Source organism: Taudactylus pleione, unplaced genomic scaffold (assembly GCF_031769625.1).
Source record: "Taudactylus pleione unplaced genomic scaffold, aTauple2 ptg000062l, whole genome shotgun sequence".
Taxonomy (NCBI): Eukaryota; Metazoa; Chordata; class Amphibia; order Anura; family Myobatrachidae; genus Taudactylus; species Taudactylus pleione.
Window position 1 is genome coordinate 5,391,476 of NW_028284464.1, and position 27,576 is coordinate 5,419,051.

General features: G+C 44.7%; 1 protein-coding gene across 1 annotated transcript in view; it reads left to right on the forward strand.

The window, feature by feature from the left end:
* The first annotated feature begins 16,735 nt into the window (after positions 1-16,735).
* TTC28 (tetratricopeptide repeat domain 28) overlaps positions 16,736-27,576 on the forward strand; it is a 498,533-nt gene continuing 487,692 nt past the window's right edge. The window contains exon 1 of the mRNA XM_088465579.1: positions 16,736-17,040. Coding sequence (XP_088321705.1) covers positions 17,014-17,040 — 27 coding nt within the window. The 5' untranslated portion in view covers positions 16,736-17,013. The remainder of the gene's footprint in view (positions 17,041-27,576) is intronic.

Genomic DNA, 27,576 nt, shown 5'->3' on the forward strand with positions numbered 1-27,576 from the left:
ATCTTATCACTAGGGGTAACAGCATGCCAGGGTATCAATTATGATACCAAGGTACGACAGTTTACTAATACCCCTTTCAGACATACCGAGAATCCCGGGAATTTGGCCTGCCACGTATGTCTGAATGTGTTCCCGGGTAGCCGACCCTTCAATCGACCAGGGAATTTCCTAGGACTTAAGTTCCGGGAAATTACCCTGCTTATGTCTGAATGGTGCTACCTGGGAATTTACTCCCGGGCTGTACCAAGCAGCTTTTACATTGAATTGGCAGCGCAGAGCGTCCTATAGGACGCTCAGCGCTGCTGCTTTGAGTTGGCAGCGCAGATTGTCCTATAGGATGCTCAGCGCTGCTGCTCACTACAACCCCGCACCGGTGGCAGAGAACCCCAGCCGGACGCTGGGGACACCCGCCAGTGGGTTTCTGCCAAAGCGGACCGCCCGCACTCCCGCTGGACCACCAGGGCAGATTTAAATAATTTAATAATAATAATAAAAATGGCTGCGGTGACTGGTTGGCTTCCTGCTGCATGATGATGACATCATCAGCGGCAGCCGGAGAGGGGATAGGCTAGGAAGGGCAGAGGAGAGGCAGGTAATATTAAAAACGAAAAAAACTGGCTTATGTCTGAAAGGGGTCTACCTGGGAATTTCCCGGGTAGACTCTGTAGTGTGAAAAGGGGATCTTGACCAAATACCCGGGAATTTGCACAGGAGAAATGCCCGGGTCTGAGCAGGAAATTTCCCGGGTTGTATGTCTGAAAGGGGTATAACTGAGCCTTTGATCTTATCTTGTGTGATGGGAACAACAAATTCCGCAAACAACTCCAGGTCTGAGAAAAAAAGGTAATCATAGTAAAGAAAATCATTGTTGAAGTAGCTCCTCCATACCCGCACCAATGGAGATAGGTGCTTAAAAGCTTTAAATAAGCATAAACATAAACATGTACCTAAGGAATCAGAATGCAGGGACAACAAGTGGAAATATAAGTCAACATCGAATTACCCAATTAAGGCAGACAGGCTAATGGACTATACACTCTCACCAGGGGCGCCGAGAGGGGGGGAGCAGGTACAGATTACCCGGGCCCGGGCTTCCCGTGGGGCCCGGTGGGGGCCCGGGTCCGACGCCGCCCCCCCCTCCCACACAGCAGCCCAGCACACAGCGTGTGCTGAGCTGCAGTTGGAGACTGCTCGTGGCTGCTGAGCAGCAGCCACAGCAGTCTCCTATGCCTGTGCGGGGGAGCGATCACACTGATCGCACCCCCCCTGGCTTTGCGCCGGGCTGAGGGGGCTCAGAGCACCCCCCTCCACGCCGCGCAGCGCCGCTGCAAATCTTTTTTATTTCTTCTTTTTTCGGCAAGGGGGCGTGGCCACGCCTCCCGAGATTAGGCCACGCCCCCTATTACCGGGGCCCGCCTTGGCTCTTGGTGGCCCTGACTCTCACACACGACATGGCAGAATTCTTCCGTGATGATATCGATAATGAAAGCACCATCAGGAAACATCACTCACTAGAACCACACTGCAACATTGAAACAGTCCACAACCACCTTGTCACGGTAACAGCAAAGTCACTTGGTCATGGAACCTTGCAAAACAGGGGACATGGCCAAGCGACTGTGATGGTCCGTAACAAGATGGTTGCACTTAGCAGCATGCACTCACAACCCAATGGAAGTCCCACTGAGGAGGAAGACATAGTAACACCCTCTTTACCTGAGAGGAAATCAGAAGACAAATCAACCAAGGACTTGCTCGGACAATCCAGCCCCCCACATGCTCTTACTGCTGGCACATCTGCAACAGAAGGATGAGTGGCAGTCAGGAAAAGGACAGAACCACCACCTGGAGCAACAGACAATGAGGGCACTGAAGTCAATGGAGACACTGGCAGAACCACAATGGGAGTTACAGGTAGCAAACCCAAGACATGCATGAGCTAACCAGTCAAGGACAGCAGCTGCACTTATAGCTGAAGCAGGGAAGAAGCCAGGACAGCTGCAGCAAAAAAACAAAGCATTACGACCTAACATCAGTTCCAAAAGGGAGGGGCCAGAATTCCCAGGCTTCTATCCCCATGATTGGATCAAAGGGCTGCAGCTCTGCACCAGACTGCTGACTACTTCGCTTACATACAAAGAAAATGGGCAATCCACACACCATGACCATGTGGCAACAGTAGAGGTTAGGAACACCATAACCAAAACCAAAGATCTAGCCACCCTTAATGGGGTGCTGGACACAGCAGCTACTGCTCTTGGTGGCCAGAGCTGAAGACACATGTGAAACACGTCCCTTACTGGCCAAAGAAACAGGCTACACAAGTCCCACCAGAAGGATGGAATGCTCGCCAAATCCTGTGTCACCTTGGTTGTACAGGGGTCAACACGTGGGGTGCAACGATAGCCATGACACCCAACATCATTAAAAGAACACCTCACCACAGTTGAAGTTGTGTCCCCAGTGACCATGATGGGCAAAGCCAAACAGCTAACCAGATCCGCAATGCCAAGATCTGTGGCAGTCATGAACACACTATTTGCAGTGACCTTCTCCATGATCCACTAATGGCACAGCCAAGCCACAACTCCTACAGCAAGGCCTCAGCCATGACAATGTGCCGCAACCACAGACCCAACAGACAGCAAGACTGCTGGGTACCCTCCATGACCCCGGACAACATTGCAGACAGAACAAAAGCCATTGAAGTAGCAGTGAAGGTCACTCTTGCACATAAACCATACCACACCTGGAGGCCTGTCAACTCATGTTCACTGCCCCACCCAGCCGGGTACTTTAACGCTAGGTGAGCAGGCACCAGCAGCCAGGCCGGGAGGAGCAGCCATTAAGACTTTGCTATACAAGAGAACCGGGCCGCCTTACTGGCCCTTGATGCCACAGCAGGCCTCACCTATGTCTAGGTGCAAAGTTACTCCATTTTCCTACACATAGCAGTCAATATAAGCAATGCACACAACTGGAGAGATTGGCCTGGCAAAGCACTAAGGAGTCAAAAGTGACTCTTATGGGTAAACTTACTAAGATTCCAGTTTGGTCGAGATTGCAATATCGGGTGAGTTTAGACATGTTTTTCATATCGCAAATTTACTAAAGACAAACTTGAGTGAGTTTGAAGTGAGTTTTCTTTTTTCACTGTTAAAACTCATGTGGGTTTGCAAACTTGAAAAAACTCACCATCGGCTAAAATAGGAAGTACTTTAGATGAAAAAGATGCAACTCGCAAATTTACTAAGATTCGAGTTTCCAATCTCATGTCAGATTGTGGCAAACTCACTGTGAAATAGAAGTTTTAATCACTCACCTCCTGAGCTGCGAGTTTGGGTGAAAACATACACAATACATTGTTTTTTTGTTTTCTTTTTGACTTGTTTAAGTAGGGTTAATTATTAAAAAAAAAATGATGTGAGGTCCCCCCCCAAAAGACTTACCAGCCCCGGACTTGCCAGCTTGTCCTGGTACCTAAAATTACGGGGAACAAAATGAGTAGGGTTCCCCCATAAATTAGGTACCAGCACCAGGCTGCAGGGCCAGTCCTGGATTTAATTTTAGGGGTAACATTTTTTGTGTAGGGGTACCCCTAAAATTAAAACCAGCACTGGACCCTTTCTAGCGGGGGGCTGATGCCACAGCTAAGGGTGCCCTTTCACCGGGCCCCCCAGCCCCAGCATCAGCGCTGACCGCTAGTCAGCCCAGGCCAGGGATCCCTAGGGAGTTGGGGACCCCTCCAATAAAGGGGACCCCTCTCTCCAGGGCACCCCTGGCCTAGGCTGATAGCCCGGGGCTATCCCCGTCACCCTTGGGCGGTGGGTGGCGGGTTGATAGTGTAGGTGTAGTGTTAAAAATTGAATTAACAACATTGTCTTTACAGTAGAACTGCAGGTCCCAGCACGCCTCCCCCGCATGCTGGTACTTGTGGTTCTCCAAGGAATTTACCAAGAATCGAGATTACAATCTCGGCTGAGATTATAGCAAACTTGCAGAGAAATTGAAGTTTCTAACACACCACTCCTGAGCTGCGAGTTTTGCAGAAACATGCACAAATCAGTGTGATTTGTGTATGTTTCTCCATGTGTTCCTAATTTAAAGTGTTTTTATTCCAAAAGAATTACGTAGGACCCCCCAAAAACATAACCAGCCCCGGACTGCTCAGCAAGCCCCGGGTTAATAAAATTATGGTGAACAAAATGAGTAGGGTTCCACCGTAATGTAGGAACTATCACCTGGCTGCAGGGCCAGTGCTGGTTTTAAATATAGGGGGGGAAAAAATACATAGGGGCCCCCCTATAGACCGGGGTGTAAAGCCACAGCCTGGAGACCCTATCACCAGGTCTCCAGGGCCAAAGCATTAATACCCCAAGCCGGTCAGCCCAAGCCGGGGATCTCAGGGGAGGTGAGGAGCCCCCCCAAGAAGGGGTCCCTCCTCTCCCAAAACCCCAGGCTTAGGCTGAAGCCCGGGGCTCTTCCCCGCACCCTGGAACGGTGGGTACGGCGGTAATAATGTGGTATATAGTTCTAAACTATTGTAATTTACAGTGGAACTACAGGTGCCAGCATGCCTGCCCTTTGGCTCTTGTGGAACTACAAGTGCCAGCAGGCGGTTGGGACCCGTACCTCCACTGTAAAATAAATAGTGAAAAAAACACAGTACACATAACCGTCTAAAGTACAACTTTATTACACACTTACCTACCTCACTCACACATACTTACCTGTGCCTGATGGTTGCCGCAGAAAGAGATTTATCTCTGTTAAAAATCAAACTTATTGCCAAAATTGGGGATATTTTAAGGAATTTGGCCCTTAATGTGTCCTGTGTATACATAACCCGTACTCTCTCTGATAGTGCAGTCACTGTGGCTGTGCTACAGTATATGCAGTATTCAGGAAGTAAGGGGACAAAGGACATGATTCATTCATTTGTCTGATCTGTTCTTTGCAACGCACATAGTTTTCCATTGAGAAAAGCTAATTTGCATATCTAAATAAGCTCTACCCCTTCAGACTAATTTCCTGCCTTCAAGTTTCTCCAGTCAGTTATTATTACCTTCATTTAATAACAGGGCTTGATGGCCTTGGAAGCTGTCCAACCAAACTTCTCCTAGCTGTCAGCCAGGGAAGAGTGACCATTACTTGTACAAACAGGGATGATAACGTATTGAATTGCATGTGCCCAGTCATGGGCAGAACAGGATTCAGGCACCATGTCGATATTCAAATTGTCGTCAGTCATAATGTTGACACCAGAATGTCTACAGCTATGATATCGATATTGTTGATCTGCAGAATGATCACATATTCATAATGTAGGCATTTGAAATGTTGACATGTGAAAAGGCTGCAGGAGGAGGGTTAGGGTGAAGGTTAGGATGAGTGTTTGAGGTTAGCCTACTGGAACTCTACATTGCCGGGCAATACTGGACCCAAAAGACATCTCTGCACCGCTGGAACTGAGCGGAGGTAAGTGATTGCAGCACTGTTGGGACCCACTGTTTTGTCGAAATTCTGAGCATGTCAACATTTCATCAGTGTCGACATGCTGAATGTTGACATGGCTGTTGTCAACATGCTAAACATGTTGACATGCTGAGTGACGACATTTTGAATGTCGACAAAACATACCGAACTCAAGCAGAACAGTGCATTACCAGACCCATAGAAAACTTTGGGTAGAGAAACAGCGATGCCACTGTAGTCTTTTGGGGCTACTGCTCTGTTCTCAAAAGTGGCATCTATGGTTTAGCGGCAGTCAGAAGAGGCATTCCGCTCTGTTACTTAGGCCAGAGCGATGGCCTCAAGCGGAGTAGAGGGGTGGGGGAAAATCAGGTGGGGAGAGGGGGACCGTGGACTTGGAGGATGGCCTACCTTTGCTGAACCCCATAGCAACTGCTCCCCCTGCTTTCCTTATGATGGCCATACACCAACACGATTTCGGGCAGATTGGCCGACTTTCGACGAGTCGTATGATGGATCTTGTGAAAATTGTGTATTTTTTTAGTAGGATACGATCCGATGCGCGCTCCCGCAGCTCCTAAATCGTATCGTTTGATCAGATGTGCAGCCTATATTGTCCATCGTATGGTGTGCAGATCGTACCGTAAATTTAGTGCATGTGATGCATCGTGTGTCCATTCATGTCATTTCAATGACATTTTCCAGATAAGCGTGTGAGGCACACGATCGATCGTAGGACAGATCGTGTGTAAAGGAAAACACCAAATCGTACCGCCGGGACTGCCGGGAGCTCCGGGGAATCGTGAGGTGAATCGTATCGTATGCTGGTCGTGCAGATGTATGGCCAGCATTACAGTTCTTCAACTGATCAGGCATTCTACACTGTTGATTCTTCTTGTGGAGGGAAGGGGTGATATTTGGTGTACTATTCCTCCTAAGTGAAGCTTTCCTTGAGAAGGAATACGTAATGGTTCAGTGAAATAACTGCTTGCATCTTTTTTGTGGCGTAGAAATTTTTAATGTTTTACTTTTTTGGACAGAAGAAATAGCTTTATGCTGCAGCTTGCATTGAAGGCAGTAAGAATGTGTTACAGCATATTATCAATACCCATGAATTCTAATCATATTAAAGCCAAATTCAAAAGTGGAAACACATACCATGTCAAGGACAAAGCATTGACTGTGACACACTCTTCCCCTAAACACACACTGCTTCAAAATACACCTCATATACTGTTTAGCCAATAACAAAACACACATAGAAACCCATATAACTAGTAAAAAAACACAGCTCCCCTTGTTCATTAGCCTCTATTTATGTAGCAGCTATAGTTATGCTTAACCCCAGTGTATTTGGAATGTGGGAGGATACTGGTCCATTTAGAAGAAAGCCACGCAAACACGAGTAGAATATACAAACTCCACACAGGAACAAAAAGAACCCCTTGGTCATGCTAACCACTGTGCAACTGTGCTCCCACACTTACTGAAACACATCTACAGATGTGTCCTCTTACATCCTTGCCGATCGCGCTACAAACGTGCGCATGCATCGCGCCATGTGGTTACCCACAGCAGCGTACGCTACAGCACGCTATGGTGCGCACTTAAAATCGCACCATGCAATCCTATGGAGTCGCGGGTGCAAACGCAGTGCGCATATCCGATCACAGGCGCATGCCTCGTGCCATGTGTGGCGCGATCTCCCACGTATGCAGCAAAGATGTAGCAGGACACATCTGTATAACATTTTTATACATAACACAGTAACACAGAACATCCCAAAAAAGAAATGCAGCTACCCTGTCACGTTTCTCTGCCATTGTGCTTGATCCCCCTGCCGCCTTCTCTACTTGCTAGCTTCATTTCTTCCTTTCCCCACCTCCCACACACATAACTGCTCAACTCTTCCAACCACTGCTGCTTGTGGTATCTCCAGTTATCTTCTATTCATCCAGCCCTGCTATGTCTCTACAGTGCGAGGTCCAGCCAGCACAGCAAAGGGGTGAGCTGCTGGCAAATTACCACTATGTGTCGGGATAACATGAATACAACTGCTACCAGGCTCACACTATGTATTTACATTTTCACATACTTGCTTACTTTTGGCAAAGCATTTCAGGGAGATTGCAACACCTATGCGCTGCCCTGAAAAGGACGTGTACTGCTCCGGGTGAGAGGTGTGTCATAATATGGACTTATCTAACCATAATCAAAGCCATAGTATTTACATTGTTCTGCACAAATGTATTATTATTTATTAACAGTTATTTGTATAGCACACACATATTCCGCAGCACTTTACAGAGAATATATGGCTATTTACATCAATTCCTGCCCCAGTAGAGTTTACAGTCCATTGTCCCAACTCCCTACCGTATGTACACACACATCCACTCTAGGATTAATATTGTTTTTGGAGGCAATTAACATATGTTATATATGTTTGGAGTGTGGGTGGAAACCGGAGTACCTGGGGAAACCCAAGCAAGCACAGGGAGAATCTACAAACTCCAAACTAATGAGGGCCGTGGTGGGAATCGAACCCAAGACCATATATATTAGACACCACTGATATCTCTTTATTTTCAAGTTATATAGCATTAGATAATAGGGGTAAGTTGTTTGATTTGATATTAAATCTTTATAAAAATAATAGCATATATTCTGTGTTTACCGTACACAAAATGCAAATGCTGTATGACAAAAGCTGTTTTTGTGTTTTAAAAATATAAAATAATGGTGTTGAAAGAATACATCATTTTTCGATTGCTGTTTCTTATTATGCATTGTGAGACTAGAAGGTTGGTAAGGGTGATAAAGATTGTGTCTGGACATGAAAACACAGTGGTATATGCTTTAATCCATCCACAGAGAAAGCAGTCATTCAGACAGAAAGTGATTGCTTACCAGGGGTTCTTGTATCAGAGTAAATATTTTATACTCACACAGTATCTGTTCTTTTCTGTCATTCACCAGACAAAATCATCCAATTATTATTTATTTTCATCTATCTACAGTATGACTGTTACCAAATCAGTCACGTAAATTTGGATACGTTATTATTATTATCATTATTATTGTTATTATTAGTAGTAGTATTACTTGTAAAGTGCTATCCACATAGAGGTCATTTTGAAACCCCCCAAAAAATAGGTTTCTAAAAGAATGATATAGATAGAAGAGCACAAGTTTTCTGACCGATCCTTGTGTCACTCCAACTGACCGAGGAAGTGGATCCGACAAAACAAACATAGAAGGGGAGTTATTTCATAAGTAGGATAAAAACCAGGATAGTAGATGTTTTAACTATGCAGTATACAGCTTTGCTACTAAACTGCACCATGCATCCTGCCATACAGTTTTGTACTGAATATGTATCTTAATCATTTCAAATTGCATGTAGTAGCTGTGTACAACTCAGACGCTAACCTGGGTAAAAAGACAAAAGTTTGAGGACTGATATGAGTGAGCCCTCCCATGCATCGTTTGGGGGCGGGAAGGGGATTCGTTTCAGAAACAGACGTATCGCCTCTTTCTACTTCAGGGTCCATAGAAGGTCCACAGGAAACCTTGGGGTATAGGTGATGACGAAGACACCCGGGCACCATGCAGTTACATTTTTTCTCCCAGGATGCAATGGGGCCTCCCTCTATACCCCGCCCCCGGGCCGGAGGCTCCTCAGTTTCGTCTGGTGCCTGGAGTCTGGTCACTGTATTGCAGTGGGGCTGTTACTAACAGCCCTGAAAATTTCAAGTTTTTACTAACTGCAGTCAGCGTGAACAGTCCAGTGGAAGTTCGCACCCCGCTGGTGCTGAGACGCCGCTACTGATCCGTGCCTCTCGGCGGGCCTCAGGGGTCTTGGATGGCATGGACCCCGGAGGATTCCTAGACTGTGGCTGGATGCAACGGGGTGCAGGTAAGCGACACGCACCGCGGTGGTGCGTGCCGAGACGTAGTCTTTTTCCTCCAGGGTTGCAGGACACCCTGGGGATGACAGCACTGAGTCCTGCATCCACACAAAGCTGCCTGGGACTTGGGACTGGAGTTCTGCGAAACACTACAGCGTCGCAGGGGTTAAACGCTGGCCAGGGGAGGCAGCCTTCCCTGTCTTACAGCCGGCTCCTCCCCGCTGCTTGACACACCTTTCCACTGTGGTCTGGCTTGCTCTGTGACAGCTTCCTGTTTCCGGTTCCGCCTCCCCATGAGTTCTCCGACGGTCATTCTCCTGGCTGTGTGTCGCTGATCTCCACAGGCAGTCTGGTGTACGGGTCTCCCTACATACCTCTCCTCTGGTTGGTGGTCAGTGTATGTGCACTTTTTGTCCTACTAGATGCTAAGTTTCTGTAGTTGATTTAAAGAAGTGCCATTAAGTGCAGGTATTATTGTTTTCTGCATTTGTTTGCGACTGTATGATAGCTTTGTCTGTTTTCTTTGCTAAAAACTATCATTCTTTTGTTGTTATCCCTGTATCTATTCTGCTATTCTGGGCCATAAGCACAGGTATGGTGCGGGTGTGGCACAAGTCGCAGCTGAGACTCTGATTAAGTGATCCTCTTTACTATGTCTGGCAGTGAAAGTGATATGACTAGCCCCTATTAAACTGCTCTGTAAAAAATGTACAGCAGTGTTAGGGGCAGGGGACATAGCCTCTGAGGAGTTATGTTTCCAGTGTTACACTGCCCTGGGTCCTTCTGAGGCTTCTGCCATTCAGCAGGAGCCGCCATGGGAGTGCTTTGCAAAAGCACTAACAACCATTGCAGGTTATTTAGCAGGCTCTCCTATGTGTCCACAGTTCAGTTTTCAACAACAGCACCTGTTGCCAGTGCAAAACCTGCTGCAACCTCCTACACCTTCACAGGTGTTGCCCCCTCAGTGGGTTAATACTGTTCCCGCTGTATTGCAGGGTGCGACTGAGATATGTCAGCAGGACGCACCTATCAGCAGACCAGCTAAAAGGATCTTGCTATCGTCGCAGTCTACTGTATGGGATGATGATGATGTGTCATCTGATGATGGACTGCTTCTGGATGAGTCTGATTCTGGGCTACCTCCTCTGTAGATGGGGGTCAAGTCTAATATATATGTATATATATATATATATATATTCCAGGGCTAATACAGGCTGTAAAAGTAGCCCTGATCATTGAGGATGAGCCTCCTGCGCTTAAATCTAGGCATGCATATTTCATGGAAGAAAGGGTGACTGAGGCTACATTCCCATTGTCTGACCAATTGGTGAATCACTTGGAGGTAGCTTGGAAAACGCCTGGAAAGCGGTATCAACCGCAGAAGCATCTAGGGTCTCATTCAGACCTGGGCGCATTGATGATGTCAGTGGGGAACTTCCTGCTCAAAAAGAGCAGGAAGTTCCCTGGGCCTTACGAGAGCCCAGACCCAACCTTAGGGTCTGGTCGTAAGCCCCGATGGTCGCGATGGTGATGACCATCGCGACCATCACCTTTATCGCAAGCTAAGCTGTGGGTGGTAACCCACAGCTTAGCTTGCGACCTGGAGGCAGCACTTCAAAACAAGAAGTGCCCGCCTTCATTCAGAGTGAGCGATCACTTCTTGCGATCGACTCTGAATGAGGGCCCTAGTATCCGCTTACCCTTTTGCTGAGAATAATTTTTCCAAATGGGAGGCTCCACCGGTGGTTGATTCCCATGTCACACACTTGGTAAAAATCTCAACGCTTCCTATGCCTTCCATCTCGTCCCTGAAGGATGTTACAGATAGGAAGGTAGAGGTATGCCTTAAATCTGTTTATTCCCTTTCGGAGGCTGTGTGCAGACCAGCTATGACCATTTGCTGGGTGGCTCGGGCCATGGAATATTGGGCTAATAGCCTTAAAACATCCTTAGCCTCTAATGCTACCAGGGAACAGCTGAATCTGGTGGGAAATCTCAGAGATTCAGCTACCTATATAAATGAGGCAGCTTTGGATATTGGCCTACTAAATGCCAGGGTTTCTTCGGCGGCCATTGCGGCTCACTGCTCTCTGTGGCTCCATTTTTGATGAGCTGATGCGGAATCCAAGAAGGGGTTGGAATGTTTGCCTTATGACGGTAATGTCTTGTTTGGTCCTGATTTGGACAAGATTGTGAATATCTTAGCAGCAGCTAAGTCGGCTTGTCTATCTTCTGCTCCAGCTTCTTCGGGGGCTCGGACACCGTCCTCTCGGACCTATCGGGCTCCAGGTAAGGCTAGAACTCAGTCCTTTCCCAGACCATCCACCACCAAGAAATCTGCCAGGCCTAAGAAGCAGCCCTGGAGTACCAGACGTCCGGCTGCCAAGCCTGATGACAGGCCCTCCACTTAACGGGATGGGCCTCCTCCTGGGGGACCCCAGGGTGGGAGGACGATTTCTTCAGTTCACCCAGTACTGGTATCAAACTACCACGGATTCCTTGGTGAAGGTAGTGGTCTCTCTGGGGTACGCCCTCTCTTTCCACAGAAGGCCTCCCCATCAATTCTTTTGCACAGGACTTCTGAAAAACTCGGACAAAGCTCTGGCTATTCAAGAGGTGGTACAATCCATGCTGCAGGCAGAGGTCATTGTACTGGTCCCGTTGACACAAAGAGGAACAGGGTATTATTCCAGACTTTTCTAGTCCAGAAACCAAACAGTTCTTACCGTCCTATTCTCAATCTCAGGTCCCTGAACAAATTCCTCGGTACCCAGGTTCAGAATGGAGACCCTACAATCGGTTATACTGGCTATGGAACCTAGGGATTTTATGGTATCCCCGGATATTCAGGATGCATGCCTGCATATTTCGATTGTTTCAGCTCACCAATGTTTTCTCAGTTTCAGGCTCTGCCGTTTGGCCTTGCAACTGCACCTCGGGTGTTTACAAAGGTCATTGCGGTAATGGCAGCCCATCTGCAGCTGCAGGGGATCCGCCTGTTACCATACCTGGATGACCTCTTGCTACTAGCAGGGTCCTCAGAGGTACTTCACCACCACCTGCAGCTAACGATATTTGTGCTCCAGGTACACAGGTGGTTGATGAATTGGAAAAAGTCCTCACTGATTCCATCTCAAAGGGTGTTCCATCTGGGAGCCCAGTTGGATTCACAATAGCAAAGGATTTTACTGACAGCAGAAAAGATCTCCACTTTGCAGACGCGTGTACACAGATGCCTTCACAATTGCCGACTGTCAGTCCATTCAGCAATGCAGTTACGGGGATCCATGATGTCGACATTCGACATGGTTGAGTATGCCCAGTTTCATTCCCGGCCTCTGCAGCTATTGATCCTCTTCAAGTGGGATCATATACAGACTCAAATGACGGTGCTGTCTCCAGAGGTACGCCTGTCGCTGACCTGGTGGCTACAGACGGCTCACCTCTCCAAGGGTCGTCCCTTTTTGATCCTGGACTGGGTCCTCCTGACGATGGATGTTATCTCTTTTTCTACGAGGTCCATAGGGTCCACAGGGCGCCCGCCCTGACACACCTGTACTTCAGATGGGCTTCGCTGTGGTCACCGGTTTTCCGTTTCCTTCTGTGTGAGAATGTGATTCTAGTGTGTTCCAGACTTTCTTCTCTCTCTTTTTCCTCCTCCGGCCTTTGACTTGCTACGTAACTGAGGAGTCTCAGGCCCTGGGAAGGGGTATAGAGGGAGGCCCAATTGCGTCCTGGGAGAAAAACTTTTACTGCATGGTGCCCGGATGTCATCGTCACCACCTATACCCCAATGTTTCCTGTGGACCCTATGGACCTCGTTGAAAAAGAGATAACAAGGGTAAGTTCTTACCATATCTCTACGTCAGTCGCAGCTTTCACTGGCCTCGGCAGCTGGACATTCTGAGCAGCTTTAGGGTTGTGCAGATGTCTGATGGCCCAGGTGATGGTCACGATGGCAATCTGATTGTGCATCTTCAAGCGCATGCATTGGATCTGAGAAGCCAGCAGTGGTTGTCTTTTTACATAAGATGCATACCAGGAACACCATCAGGGGAGGACTGCCGGGACTGGAGTCCCGGACCCTGACACTCAACAGAAAGGGGGGGCTCGCCCGCTTCTACCACAGCGCACCCGCTTCTACTGCCCGCTGTCACCGGCCACACTACCCCTGTGGGTGAAGGTGGGGCACGATTCTACTGTTGGTGCTACCCCCTTGAGTGAAAGGGGGGCACGCTCTGACTGGGTACCAGCACGCCGCACCGGCTACATGATTGATTGGAGAGGAGAGGGCCTGACTACATGATCTGCCCACCCGGACTACATGTTTGATTGGGGGAGGGGAGGGACGGCCCCTGCCCACTTCCACCTCAATAAAGTTTTTCTTTTTTAGTCCTCTGACCCGGGATATTGCCGGGGCAACCCAGGTCCTGGCTTGGTGTGAAAGGGTCAATCTAGGTTGTGTGTCCAGGATTATTCCCGGGACCCACCCGGATAGGCTGCGGTCTGAAAGGTGCGATCTGAATTATTCTAAATGGGTTACGATAAAAGGAGCTGATTTGCGGATCTGGAATTTTTCATGACTCATCTTTGTGAGCCTGTAAAAAAATGTTCACTTCTAATGACATACACTGTTTTTCAGGGCAAACCCGGTGCAGTGTGAAAGGCAAAAGATTCAGGATTTAGGTGGGAAATGGGTATACACAGTCATGGCACTGTCTTCTTGAACCTACCCTTATCGATCCTCTTAATGCCCATTCTGCCATTAGTAATGTCAGTGCCATAACAGAGCTTTAGTGTGCCCTGTGCCGACCTCGCCCCCTCTGTGCAAGACATCATGATGTTGTGCATAGGAGGCAGGGCCAGCTGGAAGTGCGACAGTGCACGGAGCGCTCCGATCAGCTGTATAGACGTCAGGGTGTCTGCTTGTAGCATCCAAAGAATGCTACGAGCACGCATAGCTGCAGTGATACTAGCTGCAGGTTACCGTTCAAGGTACCCTGCTAGCCAGAATCAAGAGCCATGGGGCAGCGACTGTCCCGCCTACAGAGTCCTGCACCAGTCACACACCCCTAGTTACAACCCTGAGTACTTATTGTTAGCCAATCTTTATTTTATGAGAAGAAAAGTGTGATTTTCATTTATTGGTTATAAAATTGCCACTTATATACTAGCTCAATCAGCATATCCTTCTCCTTTTTGGATTTATTTATTACTATTTATTTATTATTAGTTTCTTATATAGCGCAGCAAATTCCGTTGCGCTTTATAATTTGCGCATGCGCAGTATAGGAAAAATGGCCACCAGGGCCATTTCCCCGGTGACCTGCGCATGCGCTATAGACTCTGGGCACACTCTAGTGTCTAGAGTCTATCAGTGCAGCGCTGGCAGCTCAGTGCGATGGCCGCTGGTCTGAGAGGAGGGGGCCAGTGACGGAGACTGCACACTCTCTAGAAATGTCCCTGTTAAGGCGCCTATGTACAAAGAATTTTTTCAATGTACAACGCAACAGGGATAATCATTTTTTACATGATTATCCCTGCTATGTTCTAAATGTTAATTGCAGGAACAGCAGTAGCGATAACCAGTGTCCCAGCGAGTTATATCCCTGGCATATTGGAGGAGCATGCGCACAGAGTCAGTCTCCGGAGGAAGCAGGAGACCGATCGTGAGATCCCTCTCCTGACAATATACCTCCATAGGCATATAGTGATTTACGCCATCTGAGGATGGCGTATACTAACAGGACCAAACTCCAAAAAGCTGTGCCTCCCAGAGTTTGGTACATAGAGATCAGACCATAGGCCCTCATTCAGAGCCACTCGCTAGCGGCAGTACGCTCGTTCCGAGTGATGTTCGCACATCTGCGCATGCGTACGGTTTTTAGTACGCATGCGCGAACCAGTCAGTGCGGCCGAAAATCGTTGGTACGCAATATAGCGAGGGCCTGCTATTTTGAGTGACAGAATGAGGCGTATGTGGGTGGTAACAGGGGAAGGTGCTTGAAAACGGGGAGTGGAGATCCGAACGCAGGCGTGCTTAAAGGTCAAAACGGGCGTTTTAAGGGAGTGCATAATTAATACAGCAGCGTCATTGACCACGTCACTTGGTTTTTTTTAACTCAGAACTGCTCGCAAAATAGCGGTTGAAAACACCAACCACAAGAATAGCGAGCAGTTCATACGCTGTACGATGTACTCGATTAATCTAATAAATAGCGGACATGACGTATGGTGCGTGCGGCCAGGGGGCGTTTTTATCAAAAAAACGAGCGTATGTTTTGCTCGCTCGTTCAGACTTAGAGGTGGGAACAGACTGCAATTTGCGAACGGATCATTTGAATAGCCACCCCTTGTTTTTGAACGAACGACCACAAATAGCGAACGGCTCTGAATCAGGCCCATAGTCCCCATTGATAATAATAATGCAGTAGAGAGCCTTTCTGCAGTTTCTGCATCATTTTATGAAAAACTGGCTTGATAAATAGGCCCCAAAGTGTCATACAGTGAAATGTGGTTGCACTAGGTTAAAAAAGTCTTAACTTTGCTTATTGAGTCAACCAGAAAACTGCATGATCTGATTTTAATTAACAGTGATTTGAACATTCACACTTTGATAAGTACTGTCTTATTTGTAGTTTTATCCAAAAACATGTTTTCCTTGTTTCGTACACATTTGCCTATATATTATTACCTATCGCAGTTGACTAGACTTTCCGTAGTGGACCTGGAGATATTCTCTATACAGCGGTTAATCTGACTAGCAGTAAGACCCTGCAGGCTGCTGCAATGTCTTGAACAGAACAGTGCAGGCTCTGCATATACTAGAAGGGAAGGAAGTCATTAGTGTAGAGGAGTACATTTTGTTGCTGTTGCAGGATTTCCTTCCAGCATTTCCCAAGTAAAATTCCGTGTTTTTTGGTGGGTTTGTTTTTGTTTCTGTTTTCAGTTTATTAAGACGCGTGAATTGTTCACGCAAAACCTTTCCTGCACACATTGTACAAATTGAAGGCAACCAGCGGAGCCAGATTTTTTTTCCTCTTATGGAACTGTACCTTGGAATGTACTTTTTTTAAGGGGGGAAAGATGCAAGGAGACGGCTGCGAACCTTCGCCTACAACTGCAAAGCTCTCAGAGGATAGTGAATTGTAAGGGGGAGAAGGCAGAGTGGTACTGGAACATGACAAAATCACATCTATGCTGTGCGGTGTGAGAGTACAGGACAGTTCTAGATCTTGGATTGCAGATGTGAGCATTTATGACAAAAGACAGTTGCCTAGTTCTGGGTTTAAAACATCCAATTCTGATACATTTTGTTTTGTATTTTCTTATAACAATGAAACATTGGATTTTCTATCTAACTCAAATGTCTTCTACTCAAAATCATTGATTGTGCTACGAGTCTTATTTTTATTTTTTCCTCACTTGAGGGAGATTTGGTTGAACGAAACTGGAATCAAAGTCCCTTTTCCTGTGCTTTGATTTTTTTTTTGGGGGTGATTTTGTTCCAAAAAAGTAAATATGCAGCATATTTAAAGAGGCAGGAAGCATGACTATCAGTAACTGCAAAATTCCCACATCTACAAGTATCTCTCACGTCTCTTGATGCTCAACCTCTATACGTACAAATATGATGAAATGGCAGCCCCGGAAGAAGGTAAGTTAAAACAAAGCGCACAGACTGTATTCATTTATTTCTTTATGTGTATTATTGCAGTGCCTCTTCCGCTGTGGATGCTTGTCCCATAATCAATGACAGTCATTTCATTGCAGAATTGTGCTGTAAGCAACAGCCCCTCATATAACTTTTTAACATTTTTCATTTCTGTCCCGTAATATGCGTGTTGGCAGGGCAGTGGAAATCTGTGCTTGAGAAATATTCAGCGTAATACCAGTTTAATCCATATAAAGCTCAGAGGTTGGGAAGGGGCGTCCAACTGCTGTTTCTACAAAAGGGATCTCACACTAAGAAGAGCTAATCAGAGCTGGATTACATGGAATTCTTACTGGCACCAAGTCATTTTTTTTACTGTAAATTACAGAATAGAAAACTTTAGGAGAGAGAAAATCTGTATCATTACTCCAATCTGTATGGTCATTTTACAGCAGGGACAATATCCCCCTTCCCTTAGCCGCACAGGGAATTCTACCATAACCTGTTATTTGCTTACATATCCCAGCAAGAAACCTATGCCTTCTTGTGAACCAGCTGTGCCATCTTTAATGTATAGAGATCCTTCCCTATAGAGCTGTGCAAAGCCTTAATCCTATGGCTAGCATGATAAAGGAGAGATTTCACTGTCTCGGGTTTTGAACTAGACTACTTTTGAATATTCTGGGAGATATTAACTTTTGGGAATTAATAGCTATTACTTTCCCTGGCTATTGAACTGAATTTACACCATTGCATACATATGTACAACACATGGTGTCCCAACGTTGAAGTGTTTATTAACTCTTGTAAGGGATGCCATTAGTGAGAGCTGTGGCAGTTAATGTGTCTTTTTCTTGGAGAGTTTCTCCCGGGGCCCACTGGGGGGCTTGCAGCAGATGTAACAATGGAGCATATGTTTTCTTAATAGATCTAAAGCAAATAGTAGCATGACTAACACTTTTGGCTTAAATACCAGCGCTGGAAAAAAGGTTAAATGTCTGCTTGAAAGATGCTTACTTTGTTAAGTGTATGCTGTGTTATGATAGTTTTTAAACCGACTATGAGAGTGATGCAAAACCAATCAGTAGCACTGGGTTACAGAAATGATCTTATGATTTGTGTCTGCAGTGGAAAGATATAGTATATCCAGGCTGACCACAAATAAAGCCTGTAAAAGATGAAATAGCCTTTGGCTCATGCTACTACTGTCTTGAAGTGTAATGCATAGCAGCATTTTTCAATAAAGCCCCTGACCTCGAGAGGCTGGTTCAATCTCTTCTTGGAAAATCTACTAGGAAAAATAATATTAATTAGCAGTGCTTTTGTACAAGGGTTAGAAGAAGTCTAACAGCCGTGACGCTTTCCCTCAGCTTTTCTGTTAATTAAGGATTCGTGCAGAATCCAGAGAAAGATGTTCCACTGATGCAGTGGTTTTATTGAGCCATGATATGTAGTATATAGCTACTTTTCACTGTAACACACTTGTCACCCATGTGCGTCTGAGCTGACCAATATGTCAGATACAGCTGTCTAATCTTATGGCTATATTTTCATGTAGGATGTGCCATTAGCGGTAAAAGGCACAAAAACTGGTCATTCGTAATAAAAATTAACAATTAAACCCTTAATGAATGTTGGTTGTTAAGCAACACATGGATCTACATGTTATTATATGTCAACTAAATCCTGTTTACACTGTTTATATAGAGTAAAAGTGTATAATATTAGGGACGGAATATAGTACATTACTTTTGTTAGGGGCATGCCACCTTTTCCTTTTAACAAAATGTAAATTTTAAGTATGTGGTGTATTCTTGCAGTGATACAGAAAGCTTATATAATGGATATTATATATGTGTCTTCTTTTGATAAAGTCTACAATGTACACATTTGTCAGCAATAGGAACCAAATGCAAGGTCTAGGAATGGAAATACTACAATCTTTCTTCTGATTTTACACCTAAGTTCTAGTCTAGATAATAATACATTTTACAATATATGGGTAAAAATGTATCAACAGCCTGATTGATAAGATTTAATTCTATTGCCAGAGGAAAATGTATTTGTGTATTTTTATTATATATTAGTGAAGCTTTGAAGGTGTCCTGGGCTGTGTTTCTTATACCGTGTTTAGCACCATGGCATGGTAAGAGCTGCACTTAGCAATAGAAGAACTTCCGGGTTTATGGCCCAGAAGTCCTTCTGCGCATGTGCCGAGTGACGCACGCGCCACGGGGGTTGCTGAGAGGGATCCCATTGGATCCCTCTCACGGCATTGTTCGAATAGAAGTCCATAGGCTGTATTGGGCAATGCCATCTAAAAATGGTGTTGTCCACTGCATACAATACCGGAATGTGAGCTTGGTCCATATGCAGTAAGCGGCCAACCTCCGAATACGTTATTTTTAGAGGTTTGACCGCAAAAACCACAATGGTCCATCCTGCCTCCTGAGTAAATCCAATGGTCTGTCTGAGCTACATGGTACAGGACCAAGCCACCCACTTGCCATTCACAATCCTGCCCTTTAAGGCAAATATGTGTGACAAGTTCCACCATTTAGTGCTCAAACCAAATGCTGAGATCAAGGCTGGAATATATTTGGGCCTGTTAGTGCGCTCATCCACATGTCTGTACCATTCATCTTCCAACCTGGATACAGTTGTTTGATAATGTTCCAAATGATTATGATGGAATCATTTAAATGCTGCTTGTTTTGGGACCATTTGTAGATATTGCTGTAAAAATTGACACCAGCTTTAGTAACATAGGTTGGATGCACTTCTCTGGCCCCTTGTATGTTTCCTTCTGTAGGTATCTTTGTTGTAATGCGCCACAGTACGTATATTTGCAAATATATAATCCTATATTCCTGTTTTCCTGTGGCTTGTATAGCGATTGTGGTTTTGTGCGGAAATCCATGGCAAAGTCCAATGGTTAATATTAATTATGCAACCATCAGGGATTCTCATAAAAGAAAAAAAAAATAAACGCAGTACAGGCTGCATCTACAGCATCTGCAGATCACACATTATCTGCTTCTGTCTACTGTAGTGTGGTGTGTGTAAGTCTCTGATTGATACATAAGTATTCATGTCATAGCAGCATGGTATAACAAAATAAGGCTATCACACATGAGATGGAATGAAGACTTGTACATTTCTGTATGGAGCTGTTTATGGAGACTCTAATAGCTCAGTCTTTCTGCATGTCGTCACAGTCTGTGCAATGGTGAGGTGAAGAGAAAGAAGTAAAAAACTATTGCAAGGTAGTTACTGACCCATACATGATACGTAAAATTTTTGTCACTTTTTAAAATTTTCTGAAAATCTATGTTGAAAATGTATGTTTAGTAAACTGCTAATTTTCTTCAAGTAAATTGTGGTCCATCATGTAAATATGTATACTAATGTTTGAGAGAGTAATGTGGGCTGTACAGTGTCGGGGAAAGCAAGTTTACTATTATAACATTTTAGGGAGAGATGTACTAAAGGTGGGTACACATAGTACGATGTGTACCCACTGATGCGACCGACAATCCCAGGGCCGACATATCAGGCGGTCCCTAAACACGGGGCGATCCAGGGCCCGACCGCCCTATATGCCCCCCACCCGCATAGCGCTGCATGGGATCGTCAGTCGCTTTGCCTGATCTATTGAGCATGCAGAAAGATCAGGCAAAGCATCTGACAACCCACGGGATCGCGCAATGCACAATATAGTGCATACACACGGAACGATATTGCTGATTTATCATTCCAATACGTCGGATCTTTAGCAATATCGTTCCGTATGTAGGGGCCTTAAGTCTTGGAGAGAGATAAACTACCAACCAATCAGCTTCTAACTGTAATTTTTCAAGCACAGCCTGTAAATTGACAGTTAGGGTCTGATTGGTGTGTACTTTATCGCTCTCCATTTTATCTCTCTCCAAGGCTTAGTTCATCTACCCTTATGGCACAGACACGGGCATTACAGATATGAGTGAAGGGGTGGGTAGGATAAGGAATGTGACTGGTGAGCGGAGTGATGAATTGTGGTTTACACAGCAGGTTGTGAGGCATTTTCTTTCTTTCATCATTGGCATTTTTGCATAAGCAAACGCAGGGGGAGTTTCCATCTGCCTGGAAGGCCCCTCCCCAGCACACACCATGACCACAGTAGAAATAGTAATATAATAGAATGTTACTAGTGCTGCATGTTCTTCTCAGTATCACAAATGAAATAATTAGCACCATCTGTGGATCTTTTAACATGTATCATCCAGTAATAATAAATAACCTGTGCACCAACTAGGAGATATGGAAAACATGATGCACTGTTAGGGATGTGCTGCTATAGAGCCCAATATGTCCAGGGCAGTGCTAGGTTATTCTGCTGCTCCCCCAGGCTCCCGGACTTGCTCTAATGCTCTGGAATGATGCCCACATCTAAAATAAAAACATTCAGCTCAGGCAGGATGGCCCTACTGCCGCATCCAATGGCTTACTGTGATCACTGGTCCTCTATATGCTGGAATTATGGCACACAATATACTTTGTATGACGCATATTAAAGCTGGTTAAGTGCTAATTTTACCCTACTTATGGACTGGCCACACTCACTCTATAATCAGGCCAATGGAAACACCCCTCTAGAAATCCTGCGTTTGCCACTGATTTGGTTGGACATAATGAGAAATTAGTATATGAAATGAAAACTAATTTACTGTACATGACGAGAGCTTCAGGCCACATTCATGAGCCATTGAAAGCTTTTAAGCAGAAAGGAAAGTAGAGAACAATTCCTATAAACTTTACCACATGGATGGCAAATCCATCAATGTATGCAGCTTACATTGGGAAAATACATGGAGGACAGGAGACCATGTATGAGGCTCAATTTTGGTTCCGTATAAAGCAATTTTACTTAACTGCCCTGATTTAGGTGTGGTGGACACAATTCTAATGGACTGTCCTGTCCTTATTGGGAAAGCTCCACTCACTACAGCTGTGCACAACTAGTACCAGAGGCAGGGTATCCGGGTAGAAGGTCAACAGTAACCATGTCGGCACCACAATGACCACATTAATATGTTGACATGGTTCAATCTGTCAACAGGCACAGTCGACATCCTCCAAATGGTTACGGTTAGGCTGTGGGCGGGATTAGGGTTTGAGATAAGGGGAGAAATACTTACCTGGAGCATCACAGACCCGCTTCAGAAGTGACTGTCACATAACCGCTGGAACCCAGAAGAAGAAGTGCCGCTGGGAGAAGGTAAATGACCACTGGGTCACCAGGGACGGCTTGCCGGCAGTTCATCATGCCAACATATCATCTGCGTAGACATGATGAATTTCGACATGGTTATTGTCATATCACACCAATATGCAGTACATAGGAATTTCAATATGGTTACTAATCATACTACACCAATATGAAGTATATAAGTGTCTTCAGGGTAGGAGAGGGGTGTTAAGAGTCACTATGCCCCTAATGATGTAACCATACCCCTTGTGAAAGGTGGCTTAGCTGTGTTCTTATTCCAGGATGCAGAATGTTGTGAATAATTTAGGGGCCAGGAAAGTAAAACCTAGAATAACTCCCACATATGCAGATAATCCAGCCTATTTGAGAGTCTGGAAATTTCAATTTGTCCCAGGTGAATTGAGACACGTAAGAGACTTAAACATGCAGAAATCAATATGTTATTCACATATACTAGCTACCTGGTAAATTACCTATATTTCTTGATGTTATAACTTAGAATGTTGCAGAGGCTTCTATCAGCTGTCGTGATTGTTTTCCAATCTGTTTTATCAGAAACAAAAACACCTATTTTGCTTACCCAGTCTGTCTGTTTTCTGTGTACTCAATAAATAAGCCATACTTGTCTACTATTTTTTTTCTCCTCCTCGGGAGAAGTCCGGGGAGGAGAAGCAGCTGGGTGGCGGGACATGATGGTCCGTGTCATTAAGTCCCACCCCCTCATGGTAAATTGTCGCGATTAGCGCAGATTTAAATAAGGGGCAGAGCCATATGTCTAGATTCATGCAGAATAGCGTCATTAAGCCCCGCCCCCTACACGGGGACTCGTGATCACCGCGAAAATTCTCCCCACTCTGCCCACTTCACTAGGAAGTGGGCAGAATGCGAGAGAAATGCCTACTCTACCGGGGGTGCGGGGGGATACAATCACTACCTGAGTTATGCCTTCCCAAAAATCCCCTATAGAGAACAGCAGAAAGTGTCCCTAACTGAGAGTGTCAGAAAAAAAACTGACAATTGGAAGTTTAGATTGTTCCCAAATCCTCATTGTTTATTCTATTGCCCTTAAATTTGGCATGCAGCACCCGAGAGGCAGTTCTTCTACCTGTCCATGCCAAATTTTAGCTCAGTACTTCCTATAGCTTTTGAGGTGTAGCCTCTTAAACACCATGCCCCCCGACCCCCCCCTCTGGAATGCTCTGTGGTGATTTCCATTTTTTTTAGATTCAGCCTTAATACATATTTGCCGACATTCCTGGGCAGCTTTCCGGGAGCAGCAAGGGACCTGCTGCTCTACTGTTTGGGGACGGGACCAGATGATAGATGGTGATAGTCCCCACCCTCTTTACAGGAAACCCCCGTGTGGAGGGGGCAGGTCTAAATGACGCGATTTGCGCTATTTAGCCCCACCCCTTCCCTACAGACTCAAAAATTACAGGTAAAATCTCCCCATCCTGCCCACTTCACTAGGAAGTGGGTGGGATGCGGGAGATATGACTACTCTTCCAAGGGTGTGGGGGGTTACCCGAAAAATCGGGAGCCTCCCTCGATTCCCGGGAGAGTAGGCATGTATGCCTTAATATAAGGGCATGACTGTACCCTTATAATAAATACAGTGTGTATATATATATATATATATATATATATATATATAATAGATTTTACATTTATATTTTGACACTGGAGTCATAGTTGGCACATTTCTACTGACTCCACAGCCCTGGTTTAAGATGCACTCTGTCATTTTTAATATGTGCTGTGTTTTGTAAATAGCATCCTTATAAATTATTATAATTCTAAAAGTTTGTAGTTTGAGCACCATAGATTGTATCACTTGATAGAAGTTTTGTTAAATTTAAGTAGGTAAATGGCTAAAATCTACTGTTGAATACCACAGCGGTTTGTGTTTACTGTACATTGTTTTGTTTGGGCTTGTTGTATGGATCATTATATGGAATGGGGAATATCCCAGATAAGCGCAATACATGGCAGTATAGCTCAATTAGATGGTGTATTACATAATTTCTACAGACATTAGATTTCTATTTTCAAAAGCCATAGCAATGCATATGGTATTAACCAACAATTGAACGAGCCTTTATTCCTATTTATAACAGCTCTTGATAATTGTCACTGTATGACTGGTCCAAAAATATTTGTGGCACAAACAATCTCCAATGTCTATTTAATACCAGCTTGTATTTTTTAAACAACTTCACTGCACCTTACAATAAATATAAAATCAAACATATTATTTTGTAATCTTTCAGGCATTCACAATTGTTCTCTATAATTCCGCGTATCCACTAGTAGACATGGAAACGACAGTACGATTATGACATTGTAATCGTGCTGTCGTTTCCATGTCTAGTGATGTGCCTAGACTGAACGTTCACTCGTTCAGTCCAGGCACATCCATCATCCCCGCACATGCTAAACCTGACGGGATCGTCAGGTTGACCAGCTTGTACGGGCGATGATAGATGTCGGAAACGACCAGCAGGCACGCACATCGCTGGTTGTTTCCGACCAAAACATGCCCAATGCATGCGCGATTTGCAAGCGATTGCACGATAATGACATCATTATCGTGCAATCGCTTGGTAAAATCGCTAAGTGGATACCCCCCCTTAACACTTCTACTTCATTAGAACCAATGATCTAATAAAGCTATTATCTTCCATTCTCACAGCCTGTATGATAGGGTACATTTCTTCCAGGTCTCTGACGCCAACCAGAAGCCCATTGTGATCTAATCTATTGTAAAGGGGGAAAAAGTATACAAACTGATTTATTCATTTTTGTCTAGCCACCTCTTCCTTCAGAGTAATAGATTCCTGACTTCTCTTCTGGATAACTAGCATCACCCTGTGGTCAGGACACTATCCTCTTTCACAACTACATATTTCATACAGGCCTTAGTTATTTCTATGCTTAATTCAGTTACTTTCTGGGACCTCTGGACTGGTCCATGTATATTCATCATGTTGATATGTTGTGTGCCTGTGTCATTACCACTGCTGAATATCTGAGGTCACAGTCTGCCAATGACTTCTATGTTAACTATATGTGTTTGAATTGCAGTTACTAAATAGCAGTGTTGTATTTCCTTTCCTGTTTAGGTTCCAGTTTTCACTAATTAAAAGATTATTTAAGTGATCGTTTTATAAATCTAATGCTTATACTCAGAGAGTTTATAAAATTGACCTTGCATGCCCATTTTAGCGTTGGATGACTAAAAAGAGTGAGTGAAATCATTTAGAATAATAGGGAATGTAATATGGGGTTGTTATTATGCTGGGCTAGGACATGCCTTCTTTGCAGGTTTTCCATAACTGATCTACACTGACAGCAATCAAGTAAAGCTCCTCCTTTTCTGTCCAGGCTTCTGTACTAATATTGCGATTATGTAATCACTGGGGAGCAATGGTTGACATAGAAACTACAAGCCCTGGTTAAGCTGCAGCACTATTAGAAAAGGGTGCTTAGGGGAAATTCACATACTGCCTACATCTGGGTCCATAGAAGCAATGTGATAATCAGGGGTCATAACTCTGCATTCCATGCTTGCAAATTCGAAAACATATAAAAATAAAAACCAGCTGGCTATAATGACTTCTAGTAGTCTGTATCTTCTGCAAATGCCAACTTATTGTTTCTCCATGCAAGAGAATTGTGTTTATTTACAGTCTTTTGCCATATGTATACTCAAACACTCTTTTTCATATGTCTATCTATCTATCTATCTATCTATCTATCTATCTATCTATCTATCTATCTATCTATCTATCTATCTATCTATCTATCTATCTATCTATCTATCTCATGTAATAGCTATTTATTCATCCAGCCATCCATCTCTTATCTATATCTCCATCTATTTTATCTATCTATCTATCTATCTATCTATCTATCTATCTATCTATCTATCTATCTATCTACCTGTCTGTCTAACTGCTATCGGATTAGAAAACAGACATAGGGCCGTATTCAATTTGGAGCGAAAAGCCATTTTCGCGTGTTTTTGGTGAAAACTTTTCGCCGATTATGTTATTTTCGCCTGTTATGGTTTTACCCCGTATTCAATTTGAAAGACTTTCCACCTCAATGCAATGTACCAGGCGAAAAAGTTTCCCCTATGAATAGCAGGCGGAAAAAAATGCAGAATTGGGGTTTTGGGGTGCAACGTTGCAGGAACCGCCCTGCAGCCTTCAGACAGTCCCCCAAAGGTAAACTGTGTCAAAAATTAAAAAAAAACATTAAGGACACCCCAAAAATGACTTTTAAAAAGGGGGCGAAAAAAAAAATGGGGTACAAAGTTAAAAAGTAGCGAACTTGACTCTGGGGAGGTCCCCAAGTATGCCCCAAGTGTTTTTTTGATTGCAGGTGTTTGCGGCAGGTGGATTTTTCACGATTTTTTCAACTTCACTTTAGCAACTTTCAAATATGTTGGCCCCCATTTTCAAGTACCCCAAATTTGCTGGGATAACTTATTTTCTGCAAAAAATACTTCAGAATACTATTCTGCACCACGTATAGAAAAACGCTATTTAGCAGCTATTGAGCCTGATTAAAAACTCCAAATACCTTCAACAAGCCAAATCGGGGGGTACCATAGTGAACCCCCCATGTCAGAGCATCTTTTGGGGGGTGTCAGGCTGATTTCCCCATTTCTGACAGTACTTTCCGCCTGTTCAAGTTTCACCGGGTCCTGTTTTCGCATACTTTCAAATTGAATATGGGGTAAAGTGGGCATGCGCGTGATACTTTTCCGCCTGCAAAACAGGCAAAGTAGGTGAAAAGTCCGGGCCGCAGAAAAGTATCGCGGCTCGGCTCAAATTGAATACGGCTCATAGTGTAGTATTTTAGAATAATTTATTAACCCCCGGTGGATTAAGCACGTACATGAATGGTATACAAGCATATCAGAAATACTCAATAGGTTGCAGATGTCCACATTACAAACTTGACAAATGTTTCTATCTATATATACAGTATGTGTATCAATCCATCTCATAGTTGACAACTTTTCAGTTGCTTCGTCAGGAGGTGACAGTCAGGTCATCAATGCGGGAGGCTGTGACGGAGCCAAGTGGGCAGTGCAGGGTGAAGGCATGATCCTGTGCTCTCATAATTGTGGCCCCATCCCTGCTAAACAAAGCTATTATTACCAGCATTGAAAAGTGGTTGGTGGGACCACCATGATGTGATTCAGCACAATTTGCATCATCAAGCTGGGAAGTGGGCGGCAACGGGTGGCCTCTGGGTGACTTTCCCAATTTTGTGGACTT